Source organism: Panthera onca, chromosome C1 (assembly GCF_046562875.1).
Source record: "Panthera onca isolate mPanOnc1 chromosome C1, mPanOnc1 haplotype 2, whole genome shotgun sequence".
NCBI lineage: Eukaryota > Metazoa > Chordata > Mammalia > Carnivora > Felidae > Panthera > Panthera onca.
Genome location: NC_138346.1, coordinates 90,800,154 through 90,827,437, shown reverse-complemented (window position 1 = coordinate 90,827,437; position 27,284 = coordinate 90,800,154). Strand labels below are relative to the sequence as shown.

The following is a 27,284-nucleotide window of genomic DNA, read 5'->3' as shown; positions in this document are numbered from 1 at the left end:
TGGACATAGGATGTAGAGACTGATGGACGTCCTACCAGTGTAATGCTGAGTACTGAATAGGACACATAACGTGACTGAGGATTAGCTAATTTTCTAGGAGTGGTTGTCTTCATTAAACTATCTTTTCACTATTGATTAGCATACTTTACAGCTCTGTAAGGATATAGGTTAACTTGTAGGACACTGGTATTTGTGAAATCATTTCTCGACTGGGATCACTACAGCGGATTCTTGTTCAACAGTAATGTAAAAATTATATCTATCTAAAAGAAAAAGTAACTGCAAATATTAGGGTTTATTGCCATACATGACATTAATCAGTTTTATATCTAGTTGCAAATGATTTTCAGCGTTACTGTGACTGACAGACTACATAAATCTTCATTTCTTGAAGTCTGCTTTGAACTAGGTTTAACATCTTACTGGTTCCCTTATTAATGAACTGAGTAAAGTTTTTGACACTTCTTTGTTTATAACCTTTTGAAAAGTAGAAGTAGTGAAAGAGGCTTTTAAAGATGTATCTTCACAGTTTTGGGGGGTGCATGTTTATCTTTCACTCAAATTACCCTTGGAAATATGTTACAGAACAGAAAAAAAAAACATCTTTAGGGCAACATACAGGCTAAACACTAGACTTCTTTGAAGTATGTGGAAATCGGTCGTATTCACCATGGTACTAAAGAATCCTAAAAAATATTGACTTTTCCATCACTCTTGTTTGGCATAAAATTCAAAGCAAAACCTTTTTTGTTCATCCAAACATAAGGTACAAGTTCTGTTTTATCCTTTATGATACTTTCTAGCTAGAAGTCATGTTGAAGAAATTGGTGAGTGCATCTCTGCTTGAAACCAACATCTCAATATATGATTTCCTTTAGAATATCTGTGTACTATGTTGGAGGAGGGGGTGTAAAAAACGTTTTATTCTTCAACCAAAAAAAGTCCTTTTCTCAAAAGTTGTATAGATTTTTAAAAATTATTCTGGCAAAAAAAAGATAATTGAACAGTCATGTGAGATAGGTTTATGTATGGAAATCAAGTTAAGAGTAAATATATAGATATAGCTATAGATAGATGTAGTGCAGAAACAGATGTAGATATAGAGGTAGATATAATATTGACCTTGTAACAAAATCAAACATTCATTTATCTACCATTTATTTATTTATTTATTTATACATACATACATACATACATACAAGCTGGATATTTTGGTTTTGAAAATTTCCAATAATCTATTTGGGTTATTTTTGCCCAGTGCAGTAAATAGGTTACTTTCAAGATAATTGGAACTAATTGAGTAAAAATAAGGCAGAGTCTTATAGAGAATACATAGCTTCTTCCCCTACAATACAGCCCTCCCAAATTCTTTGTATTTACACTTACTTAGATGCCATTGTAAAATCAAAACAACTTTAAAGGAGAAGGGAAACGTGAGGGGTGAAATGCTTGGGTAGGCCGCCAACTACAGAGAGTGTTTAGGATGTTAATTTCAACCATGGTTGATCAGCGAGCAAGAGGACATTTTGGGGTTTATACTTGACATTACTTACGAATGTGTTCATTATGTATAAAATATTTTATCTTAAGCCTGTTTAACTAATATCTTTATCTCCTCATTTGAGTGACATGATTTAGGGTGTTGTGAGGTGGATGGTGAGTGTGCCATACCCATCACATACCCATACGCTCATCTGTCCCACAGCACCCCTTTTCCTGTCATTGCTGTGCTCCAAGTCTCTTGCCTTAACTCAAGATTTCTGTTTATTACTACAGAGAATTTCTCTGCATACTTATTTGCTCCTCAGCTTGCCATTTTGATTTTATATCTACCTATTTGATTACCATGGTTGCAAGATGATGGATTGAACACATTGCAGCTTGTCTCTCTTACGTTCCTGGTCCCTAAAAATGGCTTAAGAAATGGCAAGAAATCCAAAATTACAGCAAAAAAGATAAGGGTGTGTTTTGGGGGCTCATTGGCCCACACACTGTGAGAATCCTTTGAAGCCCAAAATAGTTGAAGGAGAATTTAAGTGGGAATGGCTACTGAGAATGCCTGAGGATTATTGCTGCAAAATGGGAATGGGCCACATCTGGAAGTGTTTGTGGTTACCAGGAGCCTGGAGGGCTCAAAGGCCAGCACTGGACTACTTTGTTGGTTGTGCCATTGCAGGAGCATCTGTCTCTCTCCTTGCTCATTAACTCCTACCTCATGATTGTCCAGGCTGTGAGGGGCTCTAGACACAGAAAGTGCCAGAGTTTGAGTTAGATATACACATGTGCAACTCCTTTTTAAAAAATAGTTTATCATACATTATATGTGCAGAGTTTAGATCTATATGACCTAGTGAATTTATATTAGATAGCATAGGAAGCTCAATTCTATTCAAACCTTTCCCTCCTAACATAGGGCAACGACAGATGAAGTGTAAAAAAGAAAAAAATAAAACATGGCCCAGAAGTGTTGAACAGTGAGTAGCAATAAAGTTCTCCCCTTTTTACTGCTCCTGGTTTGAGGCTTGGCTGTAGTAAAATAAAGAGGATCTAAAGTTTAATTTTGCTTCTGTTTTGAAATTTGTATTTCATTATGTTTACTATTACCATTTATAGTCATGTAGAAGGTAAAGTGTCCTTTACCTTAAAATTTTACAAGAGCATTTTATATCAATGCAATGTCATTTTCATCTGAGCCATACCTGAGAGTCAGAATAATATTCGGAGTTAATCAACTCTTCCCCTCGATCCCCAATTATTACCACTTTTGAAAATAAGTATCTTTCTGTAATAGATTATGTTCACTGAGTTGGAGCTAAGAGAGAGAGTAACTAATCTGAAGAGTTAATCAACAGTCCCTCCCTGGTTCCTAAATAATCATCATGATTTCAATAAATTCTGCAGTTTGCTCTTGACAAATGAGTCTTCCTATGTTGTCTAGAGTGTTTTAAAAACTCATGCTATAAAATGCTTATTGTAGACACTTTAAGCAGGTGTACAGAAATAACTATGATAAACCAGCAATGTGTGATGAATGACCTTTCAGACTTAGCACAGATGACTGGCAAATGCATGTGAGAAAATAGACTTTTCTAAGCAGTTCACATGGGAGATGCTGTACAACTTAGAATCATCCATCAGAGAAGACTGAGCTGGCATTAATTCTAAAAACCCGTTAGTATAATTCTTCAATTAATGGATAAGTAAACTGAAAATTAGGGTAATTAAGTGATATATGGAGTCCTGCAGTCCGTTAGTGCCAGAATCAAGACTAACACCAAGGTTTTCTCACTATCAATTCAGTACTTTCTCACAACATTACACTAAACAACAATAGAAAAGTGATTGATGAACTATGATTATTTAATCCAATCTACCTTGGTTTGAAAACACCAATTCAATGTTTTATTTAAGCCAACTGAAACCAAAAGGAGCAAATCCAAACTTAAAGATATTGAAGGCAATTACTATTCAATCCGTTATGCAGTTAATAAATACATCTAGAAAGTATGCTACATATTACCGAGTAATTCATCTTCCCCAAAGACATGAATTCCGCATGTCATACTTTCCGTTTAATAGCACAAACTGTAGCAAGTAGATAGGTATGTGCATATTTTTCTGACATGTTTATTAAAGCCGCACAACAGCTACTAAATAGATATTCTGAGAGCAAGGAGTTCTAATTTCAAAGGAGGCTTATTGACTTCTATTCAGTTTCTTATAGGAAAGCCTTGGGGAAGGGGTCTTTAAGAATTTGGTGGATGAGGAAAATGGTATAACTGGAACAGAGGTGAAAATTCAAGAAGTTGAGGACAACATAAGACTACAAAGTTACTTCAAGAAGTGGTAGAACTTTATACTTTCTTGAAAAGTTTGTCCAGGGCTGGCCATGTTAATCACAGTTGACAATCGCTTTTAAACTGTCTATTGCTCTTACTGGATCATAAGAGGCAAATCTAACTCTTTTGACGTTACTTTTGTGAGTCTAGTGAGGACTGAGATAACCTGCAGCCCCAAAACCTAACTCTCAGGACTAAATATGAAGGCTGTCTCCATCAACATTCCAGTATTATTTATTCTGGAAAATTCTTTCCCAGAAAGATAAAGATATAAAACAGTAAATAACTTCATTGTTTGCTTCAAGATCTTCCCCAAAATGCAATTATCTAAAAGGAATGCGCTCAAACTTTTTCTAGAACAACAGTTTTATTTAGGTAGGCAGCCTTCTGAGGACAATAGATGGTTCAAATAGGCAAAGAGATCACTCATCCCAATATTAGTAACTCAGGAACACTTATCTAAGATCCTTACCTTCATTTGTCCACAGAACCTAAACCATGATATCAAAAACTGTACCCAGTCCAAATCAGATTCAAGCTCTAAACACCTAACTTCAACCACCGAAGCCTTAAACCCTAGAAATAACTATTTCCCATCTTCCCCTTTTAAGAAACTGAATGTCTCTTAAGGTGATGCTCTCCCTTACTCTAATACGTTAATCAACTGAGCTTTCTTTGATCAACATTTTAATTTGGTGGTCTGTTTGGGGAGTTGTCAGCTGACATGACTAATAGCAAAGAGGGTTTTTGGCCAAAAGAGTTGCAACTACTGTATTATTCAGAAGATGTATCTTAAAGTTTTTGCTAGGATGTTGATCTATTTATTTTTCCATTATCACTTCTTTGTTAGATAAGAGGTTATGGGAAGTATTTGTGTCAGAAATTATTGTAGTCAGCATTTTATGTCGTTTTTCCTGACGGTCACTCCACAAGCACCTGTAAAATACAGCTGCTAGATTCCTCCCACTACTGACCTGCTGGGAGACAGGGCAGCTTTGCCTGGCTTTCTCTTCCTTCACTCTCTCCTTTGCACAGGAGTATGCAGATATAGCTGATGCCTTGGCCACCATGCTGACTCTCAACTCAGCTAATTTCTTTGCTCCCCGTGGAGGTATGAAGAGGTCCTGTTAACACCAAGAGAAAAGCTAGGAGTTTTCCTAAAGGCTACTCTGCCTGACTGAGCTGTGAGCTGAGTTTCCCTTCATGTGACCTTCCTTCATTTTGTTGAGGAGCCAGGTGAGGAACATTTCTATCCCTAATTCCAAATGTGAATGTATGTGGGGGAAGATAATCCCCTGAGACTAGGAATTTCCCTGAACCTACAAAACAAGCACTGTACTTTGAGGCAGAGAGAAGAGATGGTGGCACACCTGTGACCAACTGCCTCTGTATATTTAATGTTCCTTCTGTCTGCAATCCAACAAGGTCAGAAAAGGCAGAATCAAGGCTGGCTTCATGGGCATGTGACCTGTGCAGTTGTACAGGGTCACATACTTGGTTTAATACCTGGTTGTCACTGTCTTGATATTGTCATGATATCTGATCAAGGGACCTGCTTTTTCCTTATGAAAATTACATAGGTGGCCCTGGGCAGGCTTTGTTTTTAGCTTTTTTTCTAGACACGATGGTCCTTTATGTAGAGCCTTAAAGTCCAGTGTCAAATAGAAGATGATAAATTCTCTAAAATTCTCTCTTGACAATCTTGCCTTTCTTGCTGCAAAATATTGCTGCCTATCTTGAAGAATCAAAAATCCAAGTTTAGGTAATGAAATTTGAACTCTCCCTTTTGAAGCTACTTTTTAATAATTTTAACCTCTAGCTGGTCCAAGGCAGAAGAAATCTGGAGAATGCCATGTAAATAGAATTTTATATATAATTAATAAAAACATAAAAGCAAAATACAAGCAGCACTGGTTAAAAAATAAATAATTGGGTTAAATATTGGTAATAAATATGAAAAAGTTTCCTCTTTTGTAACAAATACAGATTAATAAAAATAAGATAAATGCCACAGTGGAAAAATATGAAAACATACACAAATACCCCATTAATATGTAAAATAGTAGTCATGCTTGATTAAAAAAAAAAAAAGAAATGCAAATACAAGGAAGTATTTTATCTTCCAATCAATTGTAAAATAATTTTAAGGGTTAAAAATTCCTTCAAGATTGCCAATATCCATTCTTATCTGTTGCTGACAGTAGAACAGACTACAATATGCATAACCCAAATTTTCATGTTATTTATTCATTTCATCCAGTAAGTTTACCTGAAGTAATTTACCATAAAGAAAGGCGCTGTCAAACAGTTATGTATAAAAAATTCACAGCAATGTTATCCATAGTGCAGACAGTATGACACTAGACATGTAGAAATAATCAGAGATGCAGTCCAGAATTTATATGTAAAGATGTTCACTGTAGTGTTATTCATAATAGAGACAGTTCCCACCTTTGTATACAATGTTTTCTTGAAAATATGTACGTATTCAGAATGCCAGTAGGATGAAAAACAGACTTACATAAAATAAAGATGTTTCTATTCCATGAGAACCAGAAATATCATAAATTTCTAATAAAACCTTGCCAAAATTACAATTTCAGTGAAACACTCCCAGATATCCTACTTTATATTCTACTTTATTTCAGTTTTATCTTGAGAATGATACTTTTTCTTATTAGTATCTGTGGTTGTTTCATTCTTATATTATCACATAATAAAAAAAAAAGAATTCTGAAAAAAATAAGTCCTCAATTAATTGCACAAACTTGAAGAACCAAAATCAAATAGGCTAATGTTTTTGTTCATTATCTGATTTACTCATATTAAGGATTCTATTCAGCATGTGAGATTTGTTTTAGGGAGAGTAGCACATATTTCATGAGAATTTGGATTTTGAAAATGAAATAAGTCAAAAACCGCTATGGTTAAAAAAAATTAAAAGTACCCAAAGTACTCAACATAAGTCTTCAAATAGGAGAATTATAAATACTTTACAGGAAAGCCTTTCAATTCCTTGGAATACTGGAGGAGCTATTCCAGGTGGAGAAAATTTTAGTTCATGGGCTTTCTGGACAACATACACAAACTTAGCTGTTTTAGGAGTAATTTGACTGTGGGTAAGGAAAAAGTTTTCCTCAACCCTCTTAGGATTCCTCATTGGGTCTGAAAATTAAACTGACAAAAACAGATTCACAAGTGAAGAGAATATACATTCACTTAATACAGCTTAATGTGACACAAGAGACTTCATAAGGCAATTAAAACCCGGAGAAACAGACCTGAGTTTTTTTATGAGCAGTGAGATGAAAAGTGGGCTATCCTATAGAAATATGATAGGTAAGACAGTGTGAGGTTAGTGGAGTAAACTGGGAAACTTAGCAAGACTTGTTTGTTCAGATTCTTGATATCTCTTTGTCTTCACACATAAGGATTGTCCTTTCCTTGGGGTATCCTGAGGGAACATCTCACATGAGGGTTTTATAACTTGTTTCAGGAAATAAGGGGGAGGAGAAAAGGTCAGAATGAGCTTTCTGCTTCTGCTATTTTCTAAAACTTCTTCAGCTTAAAATATTTAATATTTCCAGTTGCCATATTTTGGGATAGTGTGCCCTGAAGTGCATCAGAACATCATCCCAATGATGAATGGGCCTGGCAGGTCATGATCATGGAGGAGACAACATTCCTGCAGACATCACATTCTACACTTTTCCTTCTTTACTCCTTTGAATAGAGTTGCAGGTTAGGTTTGTGATAGAGCTGGCCTTCCCATAATTCAAGGTATTGGGCCAGAGTTAAGGGAAATTCTTTCTCCAGGATCTGGTAAAAAGAATATATCACTTTGTATTAATATCACACACTAATAAGTCTTAGATACATATAAGAAGACAAATAATAAATATGTTGTAAATTACTGTAAGTTTTTCTTGACATCTCTATTTCCAGGATGTTAACATAAATGTCAAGCTCTTATATATTCCCTTAACACCTCCTGTTGTAAACAATACTAGCAACTTTCTATAAATGTTTATAGCTCTCCTGATTTACTGTAAGCTCCCTAAGGACGGAGAATTTGTCTGTGATACTTTGTTTTATTTTTAGCACCTAAAAGAGTGAGAGGCACATACAATGTGCTTAATAAATATATACTAAATACACAGAAGCAAGTAAACATTTGTTGAGCAAATGAATGATTAAGCTCCAGTTGAGAACTTCTGGAAATCTGCTTAAGACCAAATGCTATCATCTCAGGTTTTCCATGATTCATCTCATGGATTTGCCATAATTAGCCCTGATATTCCATGTACTGTATTTCAGTCAGGCCAAATTAGCCTTGACAGTTACATAATTCTCAAAATGAACCATCTATGTTAAGATTTTTTCTTTTATGTACTCCTACAGCTGATAAAACAATATAATAGAAAATTATTGCTTAATAAATGTTGAGCTGCATGTAAATGTAGAGCAGGAAAAGCTTTTCCTCTACCCTGTTATGTTTACTTGTTTGTTTGTTTTTTACCAATGGTGTGTGTGAATGAATTTAAAAAAAAAGCAGGTTAACAAATTATATCTGATGTTAGTATTTAAAAAAATTTTTTTAACGTTTTATTTATTTTTGAGACAGGGAGAGACAGAGCATGAACAGGGGAGGGTCAGAGAGAGGGAGACACAGAATCCGAAACAGGCTCCAGGCTCTGAGGTGTCAGCACAGAGCCCGACGCGGGGCTCGAACTCACGGACCGTGAGATCATGACCTGAGCCGAAGTCGGCCGCTTAACCGACTGAGCCACCCAGGCGCCCCATGATGTTAGTATTTTTTTTTAATTTTTTTTTGATGTTAGTATTTTTTATAAAGAGAGAGGATTTACAGAAAAGAAGTGAAAAGCTCAAAGAAGTGGTTAGTCTAGAAGACTTGTATACCACCTTAACAAAGATATAAATTGTGGTAAGGTAACTAGGAAATAAGGGTTTCTTAGTAAGGTTTGTTATGAAGACACATCTCTAGGTCATCTTCAGTCGTATCGGCATGGAAGAGGCATGATCTTGACACAAGGGGAACGTATGCTCTACTTTGAGGCAGAAATGAATAAGGCAGAGGGTTCTTTTTATGCGTACTATTTCTCAGTTGCCTTCCATGCAAAATAATTCTTATGCCAAAGTAGCAACATTTTGGAGTGGCTTATTCTGACTTCCATTTAAAATCTCCCTTTTTTTGAACATTCTAGCATTTGACCTTGCGCTGGTGTTGTATTTGCACTAGATTGGTGTATGTTCCACATCTTTCAAAAGAAATTACAACTACAGGGACCCGTTATATTTTAGATTCCAAAACCTTTCTTTTGTCTCTTCAGTACACTTGTTTATACTTTCTCTCCATAATCCAAGAGAAAATAGTAGATATTAACTCTTCCCAAAGCCTATTCTAGAAAAGTTCTGTGGATCAATAAATATGCTTTGTATTGGGAAAAAATGTGTAAATCACTTTCGTGGATATATGAAGTGAGAAATGATTCAAAAAGAGAAAAATAAAATTCTACCTCTAAGCTATACTGGTTTATTTTTCTCTAAGCCTTACTATCTCAGCGTGCTGCATTTATTTCTTGAAAATTAAATTTCTTGAAGGAGAATGTCATTCCAGCCCTTCTTTAGTTGGCCTCGGATATTTGCATATAACTACCATTCCAGTGAATATGGGTTTTGCTTAGCAATTAATCAGTGTCGGGATGCCTGCCATTGTAGAAAGTAATTCACATGCAGATAGTTTTCTTAACTTTCCTCATTGAATTCCAAAAAAAAAATGTATGAAGCATCTGGATTTTTGACATACCTCTGTCTCAAAAGCTGAAGTGATAATGTTTTCATTGAAGAGATGTAAAACACCTGGGGTGTTAACATTTAATTGAAGCTTGTTTTTTTTGAAAGAACAGAAATGAATTTGTACTTTGTCATAATTCATTTCCCAGAAGATGCAGTTGCTCCACAGAAATCAGACAATAGAACTGTTACCTCATTTGATTTTTAGCCAGATAATCAGATTGAACAATATCTAACAAATATTAATGATATTGTAATGAAAGCACTGAAAATATAAATAAATACTATCTTGTGATAAATGTATATTTCATTCAACAAAAGCAAATACCGTAAATATAATTTTTACTTTTACTTTTTTCAATCTGTAATACCACCTGGCAATATTCAAAGACAAGTGTGCCCAGAATAATCTTGTCTCATTGAATTTGGAAGAATGTGAATTGTGCTATTAAACTCTTACATATAAACAAAACTTATAATAGAAAAGAAGATTTTAATAGGTTAAATGTAAAAAAATTCAGGACAGTAGTCTTGGTAAATCATACCATTTTAGAGAGGAAATCTTTCACATTTTAAATTGAAAAAAAAAAAACCAAAACCCTGAAATTGTCAATCTTCTTTTCTATCTTCTTTGTTCATGACACTAAATAGAAGCCACAAAATTGAAGGATCTTTATACACAAAAATTTAAAATCACATGTTCATGAAATAATATAATTTTTTTCATCTTTATTTCTGATGAGGACTTAGAAAATTAGTGAAGAATTCTTTAAAGGTAAAATTATTGTTGCAAGATTTTTCTTTTTTTTTTACCTCAATACCCAGGATTTGTTGTCTCGCCTTCAAAGGATAAAGAGGTAGACACAAAATAAAATGGGCAGCAGGCAAAATATTAGAGTATAAGATTAGAAAGTAAGAATAGCATGAAAGCTCTCTTTATAGAGAGAGGGCACTGGAAAGTGAATGTGCCGGACTATAAGCAAGGGTCTTTGTTTTATAAGGTTCTAGTCAGCACTCCCTACTTTTCCCCCTTGTTCCTTCTCAGGTTCTACCTTTATTGGCTAGGTAATCCTAAATGCCTACTCATTCCTTTTTGACCGGCTCATTTCCATTGTATGAGGGGTGGTCTACGGCCATACCTTTCCTTTATGGTCTACTTATTTTTAGTTAGGTCTTTTGTTAAATTCCTGAGGACAACCTGAAGGGGAGTTGGTGCTGTTGGTTACGTTCTTAAGAGGAACCTTATGCCCAGAGGGGGTTTGCTGTGGTCAGATGCTCCCAGCTCTGTTTTTCCCCATCCAGGATCCTCAGGTCTTAATCTTTCCCTCTCTGCCTATTTTATCCTATCTTTCCCTATCAAATTATGACATAGAAATATAAAATGAATACATTTCACAGGTTTTATTTAGCACAATAATTAATGAGGGAACCAACAATGTATTAAAAACTAGTTCAAAGAATTTGAGGAACACACATGTAAAGACAAATAGAAATACTGAAGTGAATGTGCAAATACATACAAATTTGGTCACTATCCATTGGGCAATGAACAATTACATCTCCACTGGCCAAATTCATTTGCATTTCTAACAAAAATATTTATTTACATTACTATCAGTTTTCTACAACTTACAGAATTATAAAATACATTTAAGACCATGAAAAGCTAAAATAATCTGAGTGTTCTGGACAAGCCACCAGTAATCAACTTTGCTCATTTGAAAGTCTTTTACATTTTTTCTTGATTTACAAAATTTGAATACTTGCTATCTGGTTATATGTTAGGGAGCAAGAATTCCTATCCTCTCAAAGTCCTTCTAGCTGGACTAAGAATCAAATTGACATGAGACAGATTAACAGGAGAGAATCAAATTTAATAGAGTACATACAGGGAATCCACACAGACATGAAAATTCCAAAGGCAGTCAGGCAAAATGAGGTACACATATCGTCCTGAATTAAGGAGAAAGGGGTAGGGATATGGGACTCTTGGGGCAGGGGGCGGGAAAAGGACCTCACAGGACAATAAGAAGAACAAATGTTTGGTAATTAGATATTTGTCCTGACATACAGATGGGTCACTCATATAAAATTTATCTTTGCTAATAGAAAGATCCCAAAATTAGACTCTTCTATATATTTAAGGGAGGGGCAAAAGTGTCTCTTGAGCCTGTAAGGTCGTGATTGCCTTCAGCTCAGAACAATCTTCACATCAAAGTAGACCATCTTGGGATGGCCTGACATCAGCCCCTACAATACAAGTAACTGCAATTAATCTTTACCAAGGATAACTTTAACCTTATATCCCATTTCACATGAGCATTTATGTAGATGTTTCGTCTTCTTTTATAATAATTTTTAATGCAATATGAGAGAATACAATGAGTTATTTTAGGGATAAATTAAATTAAGGGTTTCTTAACATGATAAAGCATGGGACTCTACAAGTATAAGAACAAATTTGTTTTGTAATTTATGGTGTCATTCTATACATAGTTGAGTTTATATGTAAACTATCATGTGAATGTGGTAGACTTGGTATATTTGTCTAAATGCATATTTCAGGGATAATATCTAAATCTTTCATCAGATTCTTAATGGGACCCCACAGTTTCTAAAAAGGTTAAGAACTTCTTCTCCAGAACAAAATTATTCTGACCTACTTGTCTGCCCGCTATTATTTCATTCAATCGTTTGGACTATTTATAGGAGGAAAGGCAGCTGGACTATCACAGACACTCAAACATGCTGGCACGACAAGCAGATTTATCTAAAAATCACCCTGGGAGCTCACACTGGGTTGTCTGGACAGTGAGCTATTTGGGGGAACCTTGATCTTCCCACTCACTTACACCTTATTTCATCAAAACTGAGTGCAACACAATTGAGTTTCTCATAAGACTGATGGCTTCCTTCTCCCAGTAGGAGGCACCAAATTGACCCTTACTAGACAACTCCTGAGAAGTCTTGGTACCTTGACCCCATCTTCCCTTCATGCTAGTAGTCTGATTACTTTCCAGTTACCACATAAGGGAAGAGAGCAATGGGCAGATGAAGTGCCTTTCTTAGAATGCAGACACATGCTACCCAAGCCATAGAGAGCCCTGGCATGATGCCAGTCTATGTGATGCTAAAGAGGATCAGAGGACCTGTGCCTTCTATTCTTGATGAACTTTGGTTGCCAAGTTCCTCAATAAAATCTATTCCTATATCTCAACCCATGCCATAAAATGCTCTGGAATTTATGCCCAGGGTTAGGGAATACAGTTGGTGATGCAAAAGGGACATAATTTTATAACAGGTGTTGACTGTAAAGAGATCAAAAATATGCCTCAATCACCATCATAATATGTATGTATTCTTTGGTTTTCAGAGTATTTATGAGATTGCTGGAAAAAAAATGTATGCGTTCTAGGGGTTCAGAGAGACATAAACAAGTTTGGTGAACTTGCGGGGAGGGCAGTGGAAACTAAGTAGTAGGCAAGACTCCAGGGCCCTTCAGGCAGGATCCACTATTAGGAAAGGAGACAAGTATGGACATCAGGATTCAGCAACAGGGGTGAATTTAGAGAGGAGGATATTATGGCAACATCATTTGGATACATTCCTGACTCAGTCAATTTGGCAGCATGTGCACATCATGGGCAAGAAAAACTTACAAAACAAACATACAAAAAAATAGTAGTTTTCCTTAAGCTTTGGGACCCTAGTAACTGTTGGGGAGCTAAAATGTCCTGTCTCCTTCAAGGTCCTTTTAGCCAGACTAAGAATCAAATTGACATGAGAGAGATTAACGGGAGAGAATAAAAGTTAATAGCAAACATACGGGGAATCCAAACAAACATGGAAGTTCCCAAGATAAAGGTGTTATTTTGAGGCAAAATAAGGTATACATGTCATTCTGAACTAAGGAGAAAAGGGTAGGGAAGAAATGCAATTTAAAGACAGATGAAAAATATTAAATGTTTGGTAAATAAATGTTTGCTAGACCACTCAAAAACAATGACACATAGAGGACTTTGATCAAATAGGACTTGTTAGGTTCCTCCCTGTCTATCATACCTAGCTTATACCAAAATGTAGTTCTCATGGTGATGGTCTCTTTCTGGAGCAGGCCCAATATCTATTTTTTTAAAGTGTTTGACGAGGAGGTAAAGAGATTTTCCTGAATCTACTGGGTTTTGATTGCTTTTTAACTCAAAATAATCTTAATGCCAAAGACGCTCATCTTGAGGCAGCCTGCCCTTCGCCCCCAACATAATTCTGATGTAGTGACCCTATAAAAAATGGATCATAAAGTGATAAGAGAAATTTTTCTTCCAAAGCTAGAAAAATATGCACAGGTTGTCCAGAACATTAGAAAGCATTTGTCAAATGCCTGAAATGAGACACATTTGTGAGAACAGCAGACTGAGGGAGATTAGTCACATGATGAAAAGAACTAGAAGTGAGCTCTGAGCCATCACCTGGAGCAGCCCAGGAGCAGTGAGGGTAGCAAGTATCTGAGCTGCATTCAATAACAAAATACCAGCAGTTCAAGCTGGTGATGTCAAGAATTTCAACAGCAATAACATAATTTGAACTGCCTATCCAGAAATGTTTGCATGCGTTGCCATATAAACATAGGTATAGATTTTGACATAAAATTACTTATTACAACACAAATGGCATAATCTGTATTGTGCACAACTAGCTCTTTCACTTCTTGGATGTATCTTAGATACCTTTACAAATCAGACTCCAGACTCACAGAGCTTTAGTTTAAAGCCTGGGTTCTCAACATACTGAGAACACCCCCACTTTGTTTGGGCTTTACACTTGTGGCTTCCTTGGCCTTTCTCCATCTACATAATTTGTATCATTCTTTGATACATATATCTTCTCAAATATCACCAAGCCCCCCTTTTAATGCAGTTCCCTGTTCTTCTCTGCCACACTTTTTTTCCCATCACTCTGTAGTAACTGGCCCTACTTCATTTTTCTTGATAGCACTTATCACGACTCACCTTGACATTTTGTATTTATCTGTTTATTGTCTACCTTTCTTACTGAAATGTGAGCTCCAGGGGGATAAAGACTTTGTAGGTTTTATTACCACCATATTCTCCAAGGCCTAATATAAAGTAGGTTCTTGATAATATTGTTAAAAGGACGAATGCCTCAATTATTTATCATTCACCAATAACTGGTGATTATCAGTGGTATGAGTTCATGATAACCAACTTGTCCTTCATATATAAAAATGTGGATAATAATGCTACCTAGCACATATGGTAGATGTAAAGATGAAAGATTATTTTACTAATTATAATAATAGTTAATACTTACTGAGTATGCACTGAGCTAACCTCTCTTTTACTTGCTTTCCAACCTATAATATAGAGATTACAGTTAAACCCACTGATGAGTAACCTAAGGCCAACAGAGTTCAGAAATGACAGTATATGATTTTTATCCCAAGCAACCATATTCCAGAATGCTATCCTCAAAACTACATTCATGCCACTTCCTTGACACATATAGCATGGGCCCAACTAATGATGACTAATGTTGTTGGTAACACTATTATTGTTGTCATTGTCTTGTGCTTTTCATGACCATATATGTTCTATCACATGGATATACTATGTTTTATTTAACAAATTACCTGTTGCTATATTCTTAAGCTGCTTCCAGGGCACTGGGTGGCTCAGTTGGTGAAGCGTCCAACTCTTGATTTTGGCTCAGGTCATGATCTCGAGGTTTGTGATTTAGAGCCCTGCATCAGGCTCTGCACTGATAGTGCAGAGCCTGCTTGGGTTTCTCTCTCTCTCTCTCTCTTTCTCTCTCTGCTCCTCCCCCACTCTTGCACACACACTCTCTCTCTCACAAAAAAAAAGCTACACCCATTTTTATAAATCACTACAAGCAATGTCTCAGTGCAATACATGTACATCTGTGTACATATATATAATAAATTTTCATAATTGTAATAGGCATGTCATTTTGATATATCTTCCCAATTTATACTTTCAAGACATTATACTTTTATGCTTTGAGGCCCATAAAGCATCTCACATATTTGTTGGTCCTTTAAGCTTTTGTTTTCATCATCCCTACTACATTTTACATGAGTTCAGTAGTTACTGTTAAAAATTCACAAACTCATAATCTCCTTTGCAAAACCAAAACAAATTTGTCCAATTTGTGTCAATACCCAAACCATTTTGTTTGGCTTTGCTGTTTTCCTTAAGAATCTGTTTTATCTTTGTTTGAACCATTTGATTCTAAAAGAAAGTTTCCAAATTTATGTATATTTTAATGAAGATGGTGCTAACATTTTGTTTATTTGATCTTGAAATTTCTAAGTGATCATAAGAACTTCTAAAAAATTATGAGCTACTCATATCTGTAAATATTTTAGGGAGCTTAGCCTAAAGTGTTCTGAGCAAAGGGACCTCTAGAGTACTTACTAAACTGCCATAAAGGTGCTGACTTAATATTATTTCAGAAAATATTTAGGCAAAATTAGGAAAAGAATTTAAATAGTATACATCATCTTAAAGACCAAAGATCACCCAAGAAATAAGCATATTTTAAAGTCAAGATATACAAATCATGTTTATGGTCTCTAGCTCGTTAAAGAGGGCAGCACAAGTCGCTGTAATCCTTTCTTGAAAACATGCCTTAACAATGCCACTACAGAGATTTCTGAATGCTTATATAAATACTGAAAACATCCGAAGTAGTTATGGCTCAAGATTACAATTAGCATTTCTTAATGGAATAGAGTACCTGTAAGATGCTAACTTGTATAAACAAAGTGTGAAATGTGGCTACAATAATTTTAATTGCTATCACTTTTCCAGTGAACCTTTTCAAAAGATACTTGAAGAGGTTTGCCAACTTAAATTGTCCAATTATTTGGAAAGCGTTGCAAAGCACTACTTACAAAAAGCATGTAAAATAAGGCAAGTACAGATTGCATATATTTGATTGCTTCCCCCACTTTTGTACAGGCAGGCTAGGAATGTGTGTGTGTGTGTGTGTGTGTGTGTGTGTTCCTCTGTGGGATATTGTTTAAAATTCAGAATGGACTCTTATGGTAGTCCTCCTATTCATTATCAATGAGATCTATTTTACTTCAAATAAACATAAGATACTGTTTTCTTGCTGAAGGTTTAAAAATAATATTTAATAAAATTGAGTGCATAGAAAAAGCCATGACAATTGCAGGCAAATTCCCATCTGAATACATTTGTCAATTTTTTTTCCTGTGTATGTAATACAAACTTACCTCAATATGGAGCCAAGAACAAGGAAGAAAACAACTTACTGCATCCTTTTCCTTTTTACCCTCAGTGCCATCCTCTTAGTTCAAGCCCTGATTATTTGTGCTAAGCTGGTTGTAGCAGCCTCTTCTCTCTACAGAGAACTACAAATTGGTTGGATTTGGCAGTAAGTCAGCTTTACCTCCAATAAAAGGTAAGCCGGTTCAGTAAGCAAAAACAATTTTATCTGAGCCACAATCCAAAAGGAACAACTATCATATTTTTTAGGTACCCTCATTATATCTAAAGCATTATCAAGAATGATTTTAGGCATTCGTTTCCTGAGAACTTCATTTGATAAATTTATATACTTTTCACTTTTCTGATATATATTACTTTGATGTTTCTGACACATATCACTTTGTTGTTGTTTTTTTAACTGTGTGATTTAAGAAGCCTAAGGGAATACATCCTAAAAATTTAGAGAAAAATGAATTGAATTTTCATTTGTAAACCTACACATTTATCATCATATTCAATTAACTCGGAAACCTGTAGCTAGTAGGAAACACCTACTATGTGAAAGATATTGTAGGGTGTTTCAAAGAAGGTGTAATGATTTAGGAGTTGTGATCTCTGATCTCTGTAACAGAGAGCTCACAATTTCTTTAAAGGAATACTATAGAGTCACATAAAGATAAAATTCAAGGGAGTGTGTAATTTGGCAGGATATGAAAGATGTAGACAATGAGTACTATGTAAATTCACAGGATGAAGAGAATATTCAGTACTTTGCTGGTGAAAAGCCCTTTGATTTACTCATCTTCAACAGAATCACTCTGCTTTTATCTGTTTTATTTGTTTATGCTCCTGGCTAAGATTTCATCTAAAGAGAGGGTTCTGTGTGGGAAAAAGTTAGTTTGAAAATCACCATTCCCATAATGAAGTGGAGCAGAGGCAAAGATTTTTTTAATACAATATTGGGTAATCTAACTTATATACATATGCTTGTTTTTGTGATGCATCGTGTGGTGCTTTGGGAGCATGTTGATTTACTTCCTAACCTGCCAACCTGCCATGAATTTCAAAGTAAATATGGATGCCAGTGTCTTTTCAAATCTTTCAGTCACCTGCTATTGCCTAAAGAACAAAACCCAAACTTTTTAGCAGAGCACATTCCCTATTGTGTTTCCAACTTCCTTTTCTCTTTATTTTTTAAAATTACAACCTTATACCTGATAGCACAACCATACCACCCTTGAGATGTCTAGTTACAATGTTCATTATTCAAATGAGAAAACTGAGGTTCAGTATGGTCATGCCCCAGTGGATGAGAGGCTGTTCCATAAATTTAGGTTTATATGATTCTAACTGTGTGCTCTTTCTTTAACATGCTATTTCCCATGAGACATTCACCTCTACAGCGCCAGTGTTAAATCCATAATACCTACTCAATATATGTTTGTTAGATGAATAACAATCAGGAAATTGGATATAAAAGAGAAATGTAAGATAAAATTCCACCCTCAAGCTTACCTCCCCATGACTGGGAACATGGCATAAAATTATCAAAGCATTTCCTAGTCTCTCTGTATAGTTTCTTCTTTAGAGGAGGATGGTTTTCCAGTCCCTGATGGTGTCCAAAAACTAATTGTCCATTAATCTCAGAGGCAGACTATTAAACTGTGAGAGCAACATTTTGAGAATTTCTGATACCTCGTCTAAAAAGTGAAATTGCTACAGTGTCACAGCTTTCTAGAATATTCCATGGATGCTGTGGGCAGGTGACGATGGGAGAAGTAAAGACAGGGTACATAAATTATCATCTCATCAAAAGGGTTAGAGTGATTTCTACTTCTTTTGTAGCTAAGTACCTTTCTTTACTTTGAGAATAGGTTTTTCAAACAAAAATAACAGATGAAGGGTCAGGTTTATATAGTTCACATATTTGAAAATACTTCCAAAGAGATACACTTTTATCCAGTCAAGTTAATATCACACACACGCGCACGCGCACACACACACACACCTTACTGCCGTTGATTTATTGGATTTTTAGATAGTGTTTGACAAGCTCATTTAATATCTCCCAACTTCCCAGGTAGGGTTTAAGAAATGATGCTTGTTTCATCTGCCAACTCAGGAAAACACAAGTCTTTGTAGAGAACTTACTGCTCATAGTAACAAAATTTAGAGAAAATGTACATATCATTTAAAAATACATAAGGCAGGGGCGCCTGGGTGGCTCAGTCGGTTAAGCGTCCGACTTCGGCTCAGGTCACGATCTCGCGGTCCGTGAGTTCGAGCCCCGAATCGGGCTCTGGGCTGATGGCTCAGAGCCTGGAGCCTGCTTCCGATTCTGTGTCTCCCTCTCTCTCTGCCCCTCCCCCGTTCATGCTCTGTCTCTCTCTGTCTCAAAAATAAATAAAAAAATTTAAAAAAATACATAAGGCAGAATCGAAAAGAGTTTCACCTTTTCTATAATAGTACTTAATAAAATGATAGCAAAAATAAAAATAAAAAAATATAATAAAATGATAGCAATCTATTTCTAGTACCAAGAGAAAATGAATTAGATCCATGTAAAACTTTTCTCCTGAAGAATCAGTGTGTATTTATGTGTGTGTGTGTGTGCGCATGTGTGTGTGTGTATGTGATTCCCATAGAATTAGCGGCTTTTGAGGAAATGAAGGAGAATATTATTAAACTGTATAAGTCAGCACAATAAAATGTAATAGGAAGTAATATTAAATAAATTCTCTTATTCATTTGACTTTAGAAAAAAAATGACATACACCTTAATTTGTCCCAGATTAATAAAATGTTCTCAAATCTTCCCTGGTATCTTCTATTAAGTACAATATGTCTATGCATTTTATCTTTAATAAGCAACTTGGGGTAGGAAAGGTTTCCTTTGTTATGAGAACTAAAGAGTTATTTTATCCCTGGTGCAAACCTTTGCTTCTGGATGGGGGGCTGTTGCACCTTAGTAAAACTGGCAATCCTTCAAAAGGGTTCTGAAAGCAACTATGATATTTGAAGATAAAAGCATGGAGACATTGCCTGCATTCTGTCCTATAAACCTTAGGGGTAAATCCTTTGATGTTCAAATGAGAGGACCTTAAATTCCTTTATCTTTCTACTTTTAAAATACTGTCCGTGGATTTTTTTAATAAACACTACATTCCATTTTCTACACAGAATGACTGCTATTTTGTATGCAGCCTAGATAAGTACATTCTATTTTAATGTCAATGTCTCATTACATTTATTTTTCATATCTTCACTAAGACAGACTATTTCAAAGTAAGTGGAAATCTTGGGTATCATTAATTATATTATAAAATTAAAATAATCTAGAAAATTCAATACCAAAGAAATATTTACTGTCCCATTCATTAACCTGTTATCAATCAGTATTTTATTATATTTAAAAATTAGCAAAACTTAAAATTCTAGTTTCATGCTTCTCCATGGCTATTATTAAGCATCTCAAAATGAATCTGAAAGAAATTATATGTAACCTGAATTGCCCTTTGTTGCAAACCTATTTACTCATAGAGAATGTCCAGTCTTCTGCAAATCCCCACATGTACATTACAACTATTTTGGGGATTTTCTAGGAAAGTCTCATACATACTCCAAAACTTTAGCCTGTTCCCTGAGGACACAGATCTGTGGCACTCAGGGCTGCTGTGACTCATTAATGAGGTGCAGCCTTCCTGCGCTGCCTTCCTCAGCTTGTCTCTCCAAGGGCTCTCCCTGGGCAAAGCCCTTAGTATGTAACATTGCTAGACACCACTCTGAAGCACCTATTTTCATTGACCTTTTGAAATTAGAGACATTTTATTTTAATATGACCAAATATGCAAAACGGTAGAAAATACATTATAATCTCTGTATATCACCCAGTCAGGTGAAGAACATATTACTAAATACATTTGAAGACCCCTGTATAACCTACCCCTATAACATCCCACTGTTTCTCCATATCATTTAAATGTATTCATTTATATTTTCATATGCGTATATATCATTAATATATAATTTTATGATGTAAATATATAAATGGTATCACAATATATATACTTCTGTCTTTGCCTTTGCACTTTCAACATTATGATTATTTTGTTCAATATTTATTTTTCAGTGTTAATTTCCTTACCTTTTTCTCTAGTTTAAGCATTTTCGTTACCATATAGCTTTTTCTTTGTATATCTTACCAGATTATTAAAATCCAGAGTAATTAGACATTGTGCAATTGACACAGTGGAAGAGAATTGGAAGAAATAAACCCAAAGAATGAATCATATATATATATATATGAATTTTTCCCTCAAATGAGCTCAAATATATGTATATATATATTGGAGCTCATTTGAGGGAAAAATTCGGATAAAGGAGTTTGGAAAAACTGATTATACTCATGGGAAAAATAGGATTTTTACCTCATAATGTGTATGTATACACACACACACACAAATCAATTTTTTTTTTGAGAGAGAGAGATGGCACAAGTGAGTGAGGGCAGAGAGAGAGAGAGAGAGAGAGGGAGAGGGAGTAGAAGAGAGAGAGAGAATCCCAGGAGGGGTAGAGGGAGAGAGCAGGAGAGAGAGAGAGAATCTCATGAGGGGCAGAGAGAGAGAGAGAGACAGAGAGAGAAGCAAGGATCACCCGGAGTGGGGGCTCAATCTCACCTGATGCAGGACTCAAACTCATGAACCATGAGATCATGATATGAGCCGAAGTCAGTCAGATGCTTAACAGACTGAGCCACACAGGTGCCCCCCCCCCCAAATCAATTTCAAGTGAAGTAAATCCATGGTACTCTTCATATAACTTTGGGATCATGTGATGGCTTTGTAATGTGTCAACTTGCCAGGCTGAGCTTCATTTCCCCAAAGTCTGTTCCTTGTATGCTTCCTGTTAGAAAAGGCTGCTGGAGAGATTCTCTGCTCATTCACAGGGAGGAGCAGCCAAACCTACAGTTGCTTTGTCTTCCCTGGATTTTTTTTCTTCAGTTTTTATGACTACTGGGCTAAGTGTGTGCTTACTACCATGACTAAGAATCCTAGCCTCTGTTGGATAGCCAATAGATGCCTGGTCACTGATGACAGAGACAATAGAAAAGATACGAGTTTTAGCCCATCTTTGTGGGATTCCAGCCCATGTTCCTGACATGCTGGACTATGTTATCTTCCTTTCCTGACTGCCTACCCAGCAGACTTCAAGTTCTAGCATCAGACGCAGAGACAGTCTTCCCGAGAGACTTCTTAGGCCACACGTGTCAACCCCAACTACAATCATAGCTGCATTATTCTCTGGAAGGTTCCTCGGCTCCAAATAAAACAGATTTTGTTGGATCTTGTGCCAACATTTCACTGGGTGTGTGTAAACTCACTAAGGTTTTACAACTGCCATAGGCATACTCTACACAAATATATGAATACATTTTCTCCATTCTTGAGGCATAATCTTAATTCTATGTTAAGTTGCAAATATATATTTTTTAATGTTTATTCGTGAGGGAGAGAGAGACAGAACATGAGTGGGGGAGGGGCAGAGAGAGAGGGAGACACAGAATCCGAAGCAGACTCTAGTCTCTGAGCTGTCAGCACAGAGCCTGATGCAGGGCTTGAACTCACGAGCTGTGAGATCATGACCTGAGCTGAAGTCGGACACTTAACTGACTGAGACACCCAGGTGCACCAATTGCAAATATTTTTTAAAAGATGAATTTTGGGGGCACCTGGGTGGTTCAGTCAGTACACATTCGACTTTGTCTCAGGTCATGATCTCACAGTTCATGGATTTGAGCCCCATGTCAGGCTCTTTTCTGACAGCTCAGATTCCAGAGCCTACTTCAGATTCTGTGTCTCCCTCTCTCTGTCTGCCCCTCCCCTGCTCACACTGCCTCTTTCTCTCTCAAAAATAAATAAACATTAAAAAGACATTAAAAAAATAATTTTGAATTTATGGTTGTTAAAGTTATGGGTGTCTAAAAATATCAATCATATATATTTCCTCTATATTTTCTAAGTCTAAAATATGAACTCAATTAAAAAATAATTTTTGTTTTGTGATTCATATATTATCAAATACGTAAAATTGTATTTCCATACCTTTTCTAAATGAAACACACACTTAAGTGGCATACTACTTAAACATTCAAATTTGTTACTTAGGCAATCAAATCTGCTATCTGAATATATCCAGAAAATTCTGGATCCTAAAGCAATTTTTAATACCTAGGGAAAATAAGAGGTGTTCTAAGTTAGATCATTATCTCTTTCTATATGTTGGAGCTGTAGACTTCTTTTTTTAAATTTTTTTTATATTTATTTATTTTTGAGAAACAGAGTGAGACAAAGTGTGAGTGGGGGAGGGGCAGAGAGAGAAGGAGACACAGAATCTGAAGCAGGCTCCAGGCTCTGAGCAAGCAGTCAGCACAGAGCTTGATGCGGGGCTCGAACCCACGAACTGTGAGATCATGACCTGAACCGAAGTCGGACGCTCAACCGACTGAGCCACCCAGGCGCCCCTGGAGCTGTAGACTTCTTAAAATTTAACTTTCAAGGGGAACCAGGGTGGCTCAGTTGGTTAAACATCCAACTCTCGATATCAGCTCAGGTCATGATCTCATGATTCGTGAGTTTGAGCCCAGGTCAGGCTCTGCTCTAACAGCACAAAGCCTGTTTGGGATTCTCTCTCTCCCCCCCCCCCCCTCCCTCCCTCGCTTGTGCTCTTGCTCCCTCTCTCTCAAAATAAATAAACATTAAACAAAATTTAACTTTCAAACTTTAAAGATGAAAGGAAGGTTAGCATGGTTGAGAACAGATTCTAATATCCCTTTCTTCCCACACTTATCAAAGTCTTTCTCCCTGGATCAAAGACATATTGTACTCTTTCTACTGTGAGTGATGATGTAAATATTGATGCAAGCCAGGGTTATATCTCACATTTTGTAACTTTGTACTCTATCATACTTCTCAAGCACATCAAATTTATTTTAATTACTGGAATGGGCTCTCATTTTCTTTCTCACCCCACCAACTCTGAGATTTTGTATATGCTATTTCTTTTGTCAGAAACATTTCCTCCATACTTTTCCAAACTTCAGGACAGGGATCGTGTCTAACTTCATCACTCTATGTCCACAACTCCACAACTACAGCATGTGTGGCACATAATAAGCACATAATGAAACCTTCTTTGATCAATTCCTGATAGAATTTCATGCTATTCTGTATTTTCCCTCTAATCAGCCACTTTCACCTTTTAAGCCCTTTTCCAATGAAACTTCGTGAGAGTGTCTCAAATCTTCCTCTGTAACTTACAACACCCAACAGAAAATATCTCATGAAATCATTTCCAGCTTTTCTCCCTTTATCATCTCCAGTAAAGAAAGATAGTATTTTTCTGCTTTCATAACCGTTATCTGTAAATTCATTACTACTGTGATCAGGAGTAACTATATCAACCAGACTCTGGTTGCAAATTGCATAATTTGATTAGAGTTTAATAAACAGACTATTTACAAAACTATAGGCAGGATTTAGAAGAAAAAAAAAACAGAATACAGTGCAATTCTCGAGGGCAAGTAGCATTCTTAACACACGTAAGTGGGGAGGAGGTTAGAGGAACTTTGTAGAAAAGAGTTATGTAGAGAGTGCCATCTTGAAATAGTTGTAGCCTTTAGTCTAAGGAAGCCACCAGGCCTAGGCACTCACATAAGAGGGAAGGGAATGACATTCTGGCATTCTCTCCTCTGTCTCTCTGTTTTCTTGCTGATGAGTCCCTTGGGCCATAGCCCAGAAGTAAGAGAGCCTTGTCGCCATACAGGTCAGCCTCCATGGACAGAGAGCAAGATGAAGAAGTTTAAAGCATAGATCTTAAAGACAAATGAAAAATATCCAGCAAAATAATTAGTACTATTCTTATTAATAAGAAAATAATGTATTTGCTTAATGTTCAAAATGCCAAGTACTTTATATATGCATCTAACCATAAAAATTCTCGAAAAATATCAATAATATATTAAAACAGTATTAAAATCATAGATTGAAACTAATGAAATTTGTTTTGGATCAAGACTAAATTAGAAAACATGTCACGTAGGGCACCTGGGTGGCTTAGTCGGTTAAGCATCTGACTTTGGCTCAGGTCGTGACCTCATGGTTAGTGAGTTGGAAGCCCTGCACTGGTGCGCTTGAGCCCCACTTTGGGTGAGTTTTAGCCCGGCTCTGGGCTCTGCACTCTCTCTCCCTTTCTCTCTTCCTCTCTCTCTCTGCACCTTGTAGAGGTATGTGCCCAATCTTCTTGATATAACTGTGCTCTCAATTTGATCTTTAATATGAAGAAACTGATTTAATATTTCAAGTTCAGTCTGGTACATATAGCATATGGGCTATACTATTCTGTATTCCTACTTATATCTCCTTGTGTTTTTATGTTTTTATTTGTGACTTTTCAATCAGATTAGTTGTTGTGCTTTTTCTCAGGCAATGCTTTTCAAACTTCAGATGCATTCAACCAACCACTTGGGGAGCCTACCAAAATCCATTTGGTTGGACCTCATCCCAGACTTCCCATTCAGTCAGTTTGGAGGTAAGGGAGTACAAATCTGCATTTCAAACAAGTTCCTAGATGATGCTGATGGTACTGGGGTACGGACCACACTTCAAGGAGCATTAATTTATGGGATTATACAAACCATTATCTCTTAATGTAATTCTTAAAAAAAATAACATAATCTAGAAATTTTAGTTTTTGAAAAAATACAGGTTTTCTTCATATTTTATATACATTTCTATATATTTTATGTGGGTTCACATAAGTTTTGGAATCTAATTATATGAAGAGCTTTAAATTGTTACATTATAATTTAAAATAATTCAAGGACTGTTGGGGGAAAATGGTTCTTTATACTAAGAATGATGAAGACACGTGATGGATTTGGTTTTAGAATAGTGAAACCTACTGAATTTGGTCAAATTTTGATTTCTTCATTTCTTTCTTCATTTCTTTTTTAATTTTTTTAGAGAGAGAGAGGGAGGGCATGAGTGAGGGAGAGGGGCAGAGAGAGAGAGAGAGAGACAGAGAGAGAGAGATTTAAGCATGCTCCATGCTCAGCATGGAGCCCAATATGGGGTTCCATCTCATGACCCTGGGATCATGACACAAGCAGAAATCAAGAGTCAGAACCTCAACCAACTGAGCCATTCAGGCACCCTTGGTCAAATTTTGATTTCTGATTGATATTTAAAATTTAGGAATTCCAACGTAACAGCAGTAGCACCTCAGTCAAGTTATTACATTGTTTAATTAGACTCACACTATTATATAAGCAGATATAATACCATAAGTGGATCTAGTTTTGAATGTCAGAGGCAAGTATTTTAGTCACTAATACACTAAAAGCATATTTCTCAATGGTAAAATTAATAAGACAACTTTCAAATCATTAAAGTCCACTTCCATTTTGAATTTAAAGCTATGAATTTAATGACTAAATTTTAGATTAAAAATGGAAAGACATAATTCATGTTTATACTTATTTATCTTTTCTATTTCATTAAGGTATATTCATTAGGAATTTATCTTATTTTAAATCATGTTATGCTTGACAAAAATATCTTGATATTTTTGGACAGGCCTTATTTGTCTTTCTTTTCCAACAATTACCAGGGTACTTGGCATAGAGTAGAATCAGGATACACATATTTTGATGAGTTCATACGTAAAAAGGGCATAAAGTGTTGTACAAAATATAATGGGAGTATGTACTGGTGACAAAAAGCTCAAAAGAAGTGGTCAATTCAAACACTGCAGAACCACTGTTCCATGGGAATTTCTGCAATGATGAGAAAATGTTCTGTATCTATGCTATTCAATATGGTAGCTACTAGCCATTCATGGCTATTAATCATTTTAAAGTTTATTCATTTAATTTATTTAGAAAGAGAGTGTGAGCTGGGGGTGGGGGGGCATGGGAAGAGAGAAAGAATCCCAAGCAGGGTCCTCGCTGACAACACGGAACCCACTGCTGGGCTCAAACCCACAAACCGTGAGATCATGACCCGAGTCAAAACCAAGAATCAGACATTTCACCAAATGAGCCACCCAGTCGCCCCTATTAATCATTTTAAATATGGTTGGTGTGCTTGAAACGAGAAACTGAATTTTAAATTAAATTTTAATTAATTAAAATATAAGTGGCTAGTTGATGGGGGGTGGGAGGGAGGGGAGAGTGGGTGATGGGTATTGAGGAGGGCACCTTTTGGGATGAGCCCTGGGTGTTGTATGGAAACCAATTTGACAATAAACTTCATATATTGAAAAAAAATAAAAAAAATAAAAATATAAGTGGCTAGATGCTACT

At 36.0% G+C, this 27,284-nt stretch overlaps 1 protein-coding gene across 1 annotated transcript in view; it reads right to left on the bottom strand.

Moving 5' to 3' along the window:
- LOC132670968 (thymocyte nuclear protein 1-like) overlaps positions 1-21,089 on the bottom strand; it is a 41,678-nt gene extending 20,589 nt beyond the window's left edge. The window contains exons 1-2 of the mRNA XM_081796300.1: positions 21,069-21,089; positions 4,814-4,963 (exon numbers count right to left, since the gene is read on the bottom strand). Coding sequence (XP_081652426.1) covers positions 4,814-4,963; positions 21,069-21,089 — 171 coding nt within the window. The remainder of the gene's footprint in view (positions 1-4,813; positions 4,964-21,068) is intronic.
- Between the last annotated feature and the right edge of the window lie 6,195 nt (positions 21,090-27,284).